The 10683-nt window shown below is 40.6% G+C and overlaps 1 protein-coding gene across 1 annotated transcript; it reads left to right on the forward strand.

The window, feature by feature from the left end:
- Positions 1-4038: 4038 nt before the first annotated feature.
- LOC108681630 lies at positions 4039-7847 on the forward strand. Its single transcript, XM_018170682.2, has 3 exons — positions 4039-4720; positions 5108-5215; positions 6405-7847. The coding sequence occupies exons 1-3, from the start codon at positions 4255-4257 to the stop codon at positions 7352-7354; spliced, it is 1524 nt and encodes a 507-aa protein (XP_018026171.1). The 5' UTR covers positions 4039-4254; the 3' UTR covers positions 7355-7847.
- Positions 7848-10683: the final 2836 nt, after the last annotated feature.

Genomic DNA, 10683 nt, shown 5'->3' on the forward strand with positions numbered 1-10683 from the left:
TAATTCTCGTGACTTCAATTCAGTAGGACCGGAGCCGAGAAACGCATGATCATGTTCAGTTGCATGATGGCATCAATTAGATATCATTCATGTTAATAATTATTATTATTATTTATATCATCAATATTGATAATGCACAGCAGACAATTTTTAGTTTGGAACTTATTTCGATTTTTTTATTCAGTTTCTTAACAGTGTGTTCACAGATGAGGATTTGAACAGTATTTCAGATATTGAGGAACACCCAACCGGCTCAAAGTTAACAGGTTTTGAAATACACGAAGAAGAGGTTCTCAAGCGCCTGGAAGCTCTAAATCCCAATAAGTCATGTGGACCAGACGGCTTCCATCCCAGATTGCTCAAAGAATTAGCAACTGTTCTGGCCGGCCCATTGACAGTATTCTTTTTGAAAACCTTGAACGATGGAACTTTACCGTCCGACTGGAAAGAAGCTCAAGTAACACCATTGTTCAAAAAGGTGACAAAGGCAGCCCCGGCAACTATTGCCCAGTCTGACAAATGTTGTTTGTAAGCTAATGGAATCTGTTGTGAGGGATAGGATTATCGATCACTTGACTGTTCACCATCTCCTATCAGATTGTCAACACGGTTTTATTGCCGGTAGATCCGGCACCATTGACTTATTATCTACGTTGAACGATTGGATTCGCCTGCTGGACGAAAGGGAGCCAGTGGATGCTTTGTACCTCGATTTTGCCAACGCATTCGACAGTGTTCCGCAAGAACGGCTGTTGCGTAAAGTGAAGTCTTTGGGAATTGAGGGAAACGTACTCCAATGGATCAGAGATTTTCTAGTAGGTAGACAACAACGTGTCAGTATTAACGGAACCGTGTCAGGCTGGGCAGCAGTGCGCAGTGGCTTGCCACAAGGAAGCGTTCTTGTCCCTATTTTGTTCGTTGCTTTTATAAACGATCTGCCAGAAGCAGTGTCCAGCGTGTGCTCCATGTATGCCAACGACACAAAAGTTTATAATACAGTGAAGGATGCGTCAAATAAAGCGCAATTGCAAGATGATCTTGACAGTTTAGTTAACTGGGCTGATACGTGGCAGCTGCGGTTTAATGCTGATAAGTGTAAAGTACTTCACCTCGGGAAGAACAATGAATAGGTAGCAAGATTACAGTATAAGAAGACATGGTTGCAGCGAGAGAATAATGATTGAAAAGTCTAGTGTGGAAAAATATCTCGGAGTTTATGTCGACAAGGATCTGAAATTTGATAAGCATGTTAAAAATCAAGTTAACACATCCAATAAACTTCTTGGACTAATCAGACGCTCATACGAGTTCCTAGATGCAGAAGCGATGAAGCAGTTGTTTCTTCCTGTCGTGCGCCCGAATCTAGAGTTTGGAAACGTTGTGTGGTCACCGAGATTTGAAAAGGACAAAATATTAATAGAGAAGGTTCAGAGACGTGCAACAAGGATGATTCCAGGCTTGAAGGGCAAGTCCTATGAAGAAAGATTAAAGATTATTTAGCTTCCAAGCCTCAGTTATCGACGTCTGCGTGGGGACCTCATTGAAGTATACTGTATATACATTGAAGGCAGGGTGGCCTAGTGGTTACGGGCAGAGTGGCCCAGTGGTTAGAGTTCAGAGTACCAAGATTGGCGCAGAGAGGCGCGGGTTCGTTCCCAGCTCTGTGCGCCAGTTTCTGGTCAGAATCGGCAAGAAGGCTGGGTGGTTAAGCACAGCAGAATTGTAGCAGTGAGTTGCGAGTTCGAGACCGTAAAATTCCGTGAATATTCTGCGATGTTAAGAATCGGCGACAGGCCTACGGCCTAATAAATGCTGAAACCGCTATTAATATTATTATAAGTATACTCATGGTTAATACAAGGTCCCCGGAGGATTACAAGAATTTGAAACAAGAACCAACACCAGGGGCCACTACTATAAACTAAAAAAACTGCGCTGCAATTTATCCACGCGACAACATTTCTTCTCGCTTCGATATGTGGAACAGCCTCCCCGATGACATCGTTGGCGCTCCGAGTTTGAACGCGTTCAAGAACAGACTAGATAAAGCTATGGAAAAATATATGTTCAGATTTGAAATGCCTAGCACCATATCAAACCCGGTTGAAGTCTAGTAGATATTTCAAACTATCGTCAGTCCTCAAAAGATCCGGTCAAATTACACGATTTTAGATTTTCTGTGAACAAGTCACGAAAAGTAAGAATCGGCAACAGGCCACATCAGGCTACACTTCAGCGCCGACATCGCTATGTTATGTTCGCTATTTAACACCCAAGAACTTTCAATTGAGCGGCGTCGGCCAATCTACGCAATGAACTCGGCAATGCACACATGCATTATTTATGATTAATGAATCAAAAATAAACTAACTTTCTCGCTATAAGTGTACGTATACCACTATAAAATTAATATTGCAATAGATAGCAAAAACATAATATCGTATATTAATCAATAAAATGGTCATTCCTGAAGTGATACACGGGCACTTCTTTAGGCATGATTAGCATTAACATGACCGAGGGTTAATCTTTGATCGGTCGCTGTTGACATAAGCAAATGCACGGCAGCATGCAAGTAATGCACTGCACGGCATCTGGGAGCTGCAGCACGCAATACTGCACTGCACGGCATCTGAGAGCTGCAGCATGCAAAGAAGTGGAGAAGTGACGAAGTGGAGAAGTGGAGAAGTGACGAAGTGGAGAAGTGACGAAGCGGAGAAGTGACGAAGTGGAGAAGTGACGAAGTGGGGAAGTGACGAAGTGGGGAAGTGACGAAGTGACGAAGTGGAGAAGTGACGAAGTGGAGAAGTGACGAAGTGGAGAAGTGACGAAGCCGAGAAGTGACGAAGTGGAGAAGTGACGAAGTGGAGAAGTGACGAAGTGGAGAAGTGACGAAGTGGAGAAGTGACGAAGTGGAGAAGTGATGAAGTGGAGAAGTGACGAAGTGGAGAAGTGACGAAGTGGAGAAGTGACGAAGTGGAAGTGACGAAGTGGAGAAGTGATGAAGTGGAGGAGTGACGAAGTGGAGAAGTGACAAAGTGGAGAAGTGACGAAGTGGAGAAGTGACGAAGTGGTGAAGTGACAAAGTGCAGGAAGTGAGAAACATTGTAGGCGCTTAATTCGGTCATTCATTAACCATAACCAAAACCTGGCTAAACATTTGCTGCACGCTAGCACGTTTAATGTTAATCGTTTTGAGGTACTTACTTGAAATTTTCAGAGAAAAAATTGGAAGCATTTAAAGTGCTCAAAAAATTTCCAGTATTTTCGAACATGATCTTTCTCAATCTTTTATATCCTAACGTGACGATACTCGTGGTCGTTCAAGAAGAACCTTTCGGTCAGCGAGGTTATTGGTTGCTGGATGGGAATGCATCTTGTATCTCATTGGTAGTCAGGTTACCAGCAGCCTGTTTTTTTGGACGAAACTTATCAAGTCACGATCACTTACGTTAGAGCCTGCCAAACTGCTGATGGACATGACCCCAAAAACTTTGCCTTACGACGCTCCTCGGCTTCTAGTTTAATGTAATAAATGATTTGATTTAATTTAACCAATATTTAGGCTGAAAAATAAATTTTGCATGTGTACAACATTTTTCTGTTTAGAAAGTAATTACAAAGGGCGTAACTACGAATATAATGACGACATTTTTAAAATCTAGGCGATATTTAACCAACTCAACGAAATTATTGATACAATGTAATGTAATAATTAATTTGCAACATCAGTGAGTGAAATGATATATCAACGGCTCATCATCGCACGAATTGTAAGACGAACACTGAACGACAAATTTTTGTCAGTATGCCCATCGTGTTGGCTTGAGACAATAGTTACAACGAATAACAGCATGCGGGTCAGTAGGTATGCCCACTGTGTTGGCGTTGAGATAATGGAGATCAGAGCTGCACTGTTTATCAGCTCGCTGGTCAGTTTGCTTGGAAAGGAATATTTGATTCCTCGTTTTTGCCTAATCTTGTGAGGCGACCTTCTTAGCTAACTTCAAGTTTTCAAGTTCAAGTTCAACTGGTAGTTAGTTTTGGGCCAGCAGCAGAGTAGCGTACACGTTGGTGTCTGTGTGCTGTGTTAACTAAATATTGTCATTCAGTGCATTAATTATCTAGTAATTATTTAAAACGTATTAATTAGATGAGTTTAAGGCAATGCTATAAATGCATTCTGTATTTTTCGGTTTTAGCAAGTTATAGTCCATGTGATTAATGGTTTAATGTGATTAATAGTTGAACAGAATGCCGGACGCAGCAAATTTTAGCTTACGGGTGGTATCAGTGAAGAATAAGCAACGTATGTTAGAAAAGCCAACAATCCCATTTGTGAAACGAAGTGTTGCAATGAAACACCGTCGTATAAGCGATCATGCGAAATACGCTGGCATCCGCTCTCCGATCAAGTTTAATTGGAAATCTTATGAAATTGTCCAGAACGCCTACACCAACAGCTCTATAAAACCTAACTTTGAACTTCAGTCACCGCGTCTCCAGTCCACGCCGACGCCGAGCCTGATGGATTGCATGCCCCAGGCTCAGTTTTCGAATAAAGAATCTGTGGGCACCAGCAAAGTATGTCCTGCTATAGGGCCCATAGGGGAGCGAAAGCTTGAAGCCAAAGAGAAGTCTGCTTGTTTGAGATTCGACAAAAATACAAGGAGGCAACGAGGTTGCTCTCAATCGCGGATCCTCGACAGAGAAAGCCAATGTAAGTCTGTTATCAATAGAATAAAATTGCTTTTCACGCCAGTTTATTAAACATGTTTATCCTAACTTTAGTATTAATTAATAAGGAGTCCATTAACTTCCGGCCATTGGTTCCAGGAGGTTTCGTGACCGAGTACCGCTAGAGTTTTGATTAAAATTTGGACAATTTCGACACGATGATAATTAAGTGGATCGGTAGATCCTACAAGCCACTACAATGCGTCGTGTTCGCGTAGCCGTATGCCAACTGAACTGAATTTACTTAGTACTTTAAATTAATTAAGCTTAGAAGGTACTTTTAAGATTAAGATTAGATGTAGAAAGTATTGATGGTATTGGTACGGTATACAAGTGCCAGAGTGCTTGATCACTTGCTATTCCCGGACAGACAGCAGACACAGGCGAACCCTGGCTGAACCGACTATGAGGAGGGCCAGTTCTACGAAGAATCTCGCTGCCAGGAGCGATGCGTCGGAGTCTTTTCATGAAGACGTCGGTTAGTGCAGTGGTGAACTAAACTTTTTCACCATTGATGTATTAATTGTACTTAGCAATGTTGGAACACTGGATGTCATTTTCGGTTAAGGAATCCTTCATTACTCCAGAAAAATAATTAGATTAAGTTTTCAAGGGAATTAGTGAAAGAAACTAACCTCTGGGGCCAATGGCCTAAGTTTTTATAACCCTAGGTTAGCGAGTGACAATTTAAAATCGTAAAAATCTGTATTGTAACTATTGTTTGATAATCATTACAGTAACAAAGTTTTTCTTGTTAATATAGGAAAAATGGCGAAGAATTTCTAAGGTGTTGATATAATTTTTGGTAATACTTTAGATTAAGTGCATCCAAAAAAAGGGTGTTTTTTTAATTATAAGTTTTTTGGGGTGTAGATTAAGAATCTGGAATCCGTTTTTGGCGGTCGGCATCGGGAATTTTTAATGGAACCTGTTCCTAACTGGACCTAACCTGCGAGGTTTTCGTTGATTGGCTAGGTTTTTCCGGCCGCCGGACGGACTCCAAACATAGAAAAAACCTATTGGCTAGGTTTTTCCGGCTGCCGGACGGACTCCAAACATAGAGAAATGTATAAAAAAAATTTTAAAGACCACGTTTTTCATGTGAACTAAAGAGTAGAAAATAATTTTTCGGCAGCTACTGATCTCTGTTTGCTTTCATTCTCTTGGTCTTTTGTACTATTTCAGTTAAAATATTTTACAACATCTAAACGAAAAACGTGGGGCGCATATGTATTTAATTGTTTGGTGATTACTTGATATGATGAATATGATGGTTCATTGAACATTTGATAAGTGTATTGCTGATATATCTGATTTGAGAAGCTTCCCTAAAAGTTTCAGAGCGCTAGCTAGCGGGAAAGTTGGTGAAATATCGATTGCAAGATTTGATCATCACAAACAGACAGACAGACAGACGGACACGAAAGCGAGCTAAGAAAATCGTGGTAATAAAAAAAACCTAGCCGATCAACGAAAACCTCGCAGTTTAGGCCCAGTTAGGAACAGGTTCCATTAAAAAATTTCCGATGCCGACCGCAAAAAACGAATTTCTGATTCTTAATCTACACCCCAAAAAACATATAATTAAAAAACACCCTTTTTTTGGATGCACTTAATCTGAAGTAATACCTAATTTTTTGAGAGCTGGTCAAAAATTTACGTTTTAGGTCCTGCGCCATCCATGTCCCGTGGCGTCACCCTGGGCAACAAGTCAAAGTGTTGGTGTGAGCAGCCAAGCAAGAGCGGCTGCTGCGTCCACGCGAATACAGACTACGTCGCAATCGTCAGCTTCGCACCGCCATCAGATATCAATATAGTAGAATCGTGCAAAAATGAGCACATAATTCTGGAACGATCTCGGTATTTGACTCTTGGTATGACTCCAACTGCGAGAACTCTATCTTTTTGCAAGGCATCGACAACTAGACAAGTCATGAATAATAGTCCGGTGAGCTCGTTCCGTTGCTATAAAAACGTCGACGTTTGTTTTCCTAATATTAGAGGCTGCAAGAAGAACGATATCATCGATACCAGGATGAGAGAAGAAAACTCGCTTCACTACGCAGTGACTGATTTGCTTGTTCCAGGTTATTTCCCAGCAACAGACGACAATCTGAAAAACATCAAGCTAGTCAAAGGCTACGTGGCCAACGACAAAGAAATCGGGTGTGCACGTAGAAACTCGACGAAAAGTGATAAGAATGTTTACTCAAACGCCCGAAACTCGACTACTGACAACGGCACGACGAATGTGAAATGTGACACCACCGCCCACTTGCAGGAACATGATTCAATAGTAGACGATGAGTGTTACTTAAACATAGCAGGTTTTTCCAACGAAGTTCCTTACGTTGATCACTTGGTGAGTTGCCTATGCAGTACACATCTCGGTAACGACTCTGTACAAATTCCAGCCATGAATAAGACTGGTACTGATGTCGTACCTCAGCCGACGCGCAGTGAAAAACCAAAGGAAAATAAATTCTTGCTGAGGAAATCCAGTTCAAAGAGACGACCGCGTAATACTTCAGGGCCAAGGTGTAACCTGTGGACAACTTGCTTGTCTGGGTCGCAACCAGATCTTGGTTTCACTATAGATGGTTCTATACTAGCTTAGGTTGCAATGAAGCTCATTTTCAGAGTTGCTTCTAAACTTGGATGAACAGATTTATTTTTGTGCCCTCGATGGCTTCAGTATAATAAACTTTTGTAACTAATGTATATTTTTGTCAAGAGTTAGACTTAACCTTTAGCCATATTGGTTGATTTGACCTAACTTGAACGACGCGCTCTTTTTTGAAGAACGAAAAGTCCAACATAGATAGCTGGAGAAAATGTTCGTAATAAAATTTATTTTAAGTAAAAACTTATATTTTTGAAACTTCCTTTAGAGAGTTATGTGATCTTATATCCATTCAGAGCACAGGAACGAAATCATTTCCATCATCGTGTAGTTATTACAAGATGAACGTAATTTAATTTTAATTTTTAAAAAGTTGCGTTCAGACCGAAGTGAGTTATGTTATCAGACAGGTTACAAAACATTGATATTCAAAACTGTTCGTAGCATGAACTGGAAATGTTATCATTTCACACAATATGAACAATTCTATGACTTATTTTTCCTCTCGTGCGGCAATTTATCAAATTGATTATCAAACTAGATAGCAAGAAATTATACAAGTTACGCTTTGATAATCGGAACACAGGTGTTTGTGATAAGCCAGAGTCGCCACATCAAAGCAAGTATATTGTTCATACTGATTAAATGGTCGTCTAAACAAGAAAAATTTGATCTGGTTTACCTCACAAATGATAACGCAGACAGATAAATCCTGATGGATATTTACCTCTGTAGTGTAAGCGTTACAACGTAACCTTGTTCCTCAACATGAACACTCAGAGCCATCACTTCTGCCTGACCAGACAAGTGGAAGATGATCAATAGTTTACAGTGGATTAATTGTGTAGATCTTTCGAGGATAATGTTGAGCTTCATTATTTAGAGGTACAATTGGCGGCATCTCCAGATAACACAACATGCGATAGACAGTTCAAGCTGAGGAAACGAATCGTCGGTTATTTGAATAATCATGTCGGCTTATCACAAAATCAATATAAGGCAGAGCTTCTTGTCACATCATCTCACACGACAACGAGAGAAAAATTTCTAGGCTGGAAAATCCGTACTTGTTCCTATGTACTACGGGAAGCGTTATTCAGGTACAGCAGAATTCTTCCTAGCAGCTGGTTCATCATTTGGTACCAACACTACCATCGCAGGCGGACTACTCCGGCGTGTGTTACCACGTGGTACCTGCACTACCACCGCAGGCGGGCTACTCCGGCGTGTGTTATCACTTGTTACCAACACTACCACCACAGGCGGGCTATTCCGGCGTGTGTTATCACTTAGTACCAACACTACCACCACAGGCGGGCTATTCCGGCGTGTGTTATCACTTAGTACCAACACTACCACCACTACTCCGGCTTGTGTTACCACGTGGTACCAACACTACCACCGCAAGCAGGCTACTCCGGCTTGTGTTACCACGTGGTACCAACACTACCACCGCAGGCGGGCTACTCAAGCTTGTGCCACCACCCCGGTCACTCTGCCAGAGGTCGCAGGATCAGCTCAGTGTATCGTGTCTGCGACATAAATTGTAATCATCCGCGGAAACTTTATTTAACAATCATTCATTTATATCTTTTGTTAATAATTGAATGGATGTGTAATCACATGAGCATTCACCCTAGAAAAAGCGCTACAAATGTCAGATGTAAAGTTGCTGTCTTTAAAGCATAATTGAAGATTTCTATGGAAACCATACATTTTTAAAATACACGTGCTAAATGATATTGTAAACGATTTTACAAACAGTATTTTCTTGTTCCGTTTTTTTTTCGTTTATTTAAAAGGCTTATATAAAAATAAATATTTAATATGATTCCAATTTCCACGAGTAAAAGAATATAAATGACCAATGAGACATCAAATAATCTATCAGTATATCTTGCACAGTAGAATTTCCCATATCATACATACACTGAACATCCGCAGCACTCGAAATAAGCATTAAACATTTCGTATTAAGTTTTACAATCATTGTAAACGGGAATAAAATATAGCAAAATTATCTCTTGTGGTCAATTCATACGTATCTGGTGAGTACAGTGGGCACTACCGAGGGGGAGGATAGGTGGAGGTGGAGGGGCGCCGTATCAAATTTACAATGATTTAAATGATTTATAGGAGACGTCGTCCCCTGCCCAGGCCGGAAGATGGAAACCTGCGGGCAATTTACGAGCGCAAGAAAGTCATGTACGGGGCACGAAAAGTAACGCACACGGCAGATGTCAGGCAAATTTGCGAGTGAATGCATGGAAAACTTTTAATTTTCCAATGGAAACATTCGGTGAATGCATGGAAACTTTTTATGATTTCTGGAAAATTTTTAGAATTTTGTTATGTGGTTTATTCAATTCATTTATTGAAGGATTGAAAGGAAATTATCTTCCTTCTCACTAGGAAGCAATGCTCACTTCGTCTTTATGCAAATCTCTGAAAAAATCAAATCTAAAGCATTTGGAGCCTGCACTACTCGCCTTACGTGCTTGATGACCACGTACGGTAATTGAGAAAAATCTTCCACAGAATTCTCCGGATCCCTCATTTGCATCAACATGAGGAATGAATGGGATCAATTCCAGACCCTGATTGGATCTAATCCCCTGAAATTCGCTTAAATCTGACGGACGGAAATTTTCACCGAGGAAGATAAAGCTTGGTAAGCTAAACAATAAATTATTTTATCGAAAGAAGAACAAACAAGGAAATATATCTGAACCTCACAAGCTTTTTTGGGGGGAAAATATTTTCCTGAAATATTCACATCGTTTTTAATAAGAGTTTCATCGATAGTAATACTTGAATAACTCGTGAGTGATATTGTAGCCTCGATTCCGAGAATATCCAATTTTCTGTGGATAAAATTCACGATGAATGAAACGGCAGGTGAACAGCATGAAATTGCCAATTTGTTTAAAAAGATTTTGAATATTTTTCTAGTTAAGTTATCGGAACAGAATCTGGATGCATGCAACTGTGGAATAAGGGTTGAATTTACAAGAATCGGCGACAGGCCTCACTTGGCCTGGAGCCGTATTATCAAAACTTCGTAACTTTTCGTACTTCCGACAAAAAAGTTACGTGTTACGTAGGTATACCCTAATTTTGGCATTATCAAAACATTCGTACGTAAGACTTAGCTAAAAGCGTACTATCAAAACCATCTGGCCAACTGACCAATCAGAGGCTTGGGATTTGTTTACATTCTGAGAACTTCGATGGCGGGAATCGATGCCTTCGATGGTATCTACTATCGAATGCTGTCTGTCGGTATTGCTCCTTGTTGGCCCAGAAAAAGCCGTTCTAAAATA

This window comes from Hyalella azteca, unplaced genomic scaffold, assembly GCF_000764305.2.
Source record: "Hyalella azteca isolate HAZT.00-mixed unplaced genomic scaffold, Hazt_2.0.2 contig9747, whole genome shotgun sequence".
Classification (NCBI taxonomy): domain Eukaryota; kingdom Metazoa; phylum Arthropoda; class Malacostraca; order Amphipoda; family Hyalellidae; genus Hyalella; species Hyalella azteca.

Bases quoted from the DNA above. Each gene is read 5' to 3' on its own strand.
- LOC108681630 (XM_018170682.2), top strand. From the start codon at position 4,255: ATGCCGGACGCAGCAAATTTTAGCTTACGGGTGGTATCAGTGAAGAAT. The intron at 4,721-5,107 runs GTAAGTCTGTTA...ATTCCCGGACAG, and splicing joins CCTCGACAGAGAAAGCCAAT to ACAGCAGACACAGGCGAACC. The intron at 5,216-6,404 runs GTTAGTGCAGTG...TTTACGTTTTAG, and splicing joins GTCTTTTCATGAAGACGTCG to GTCCTGCGCCATCCATGTCC.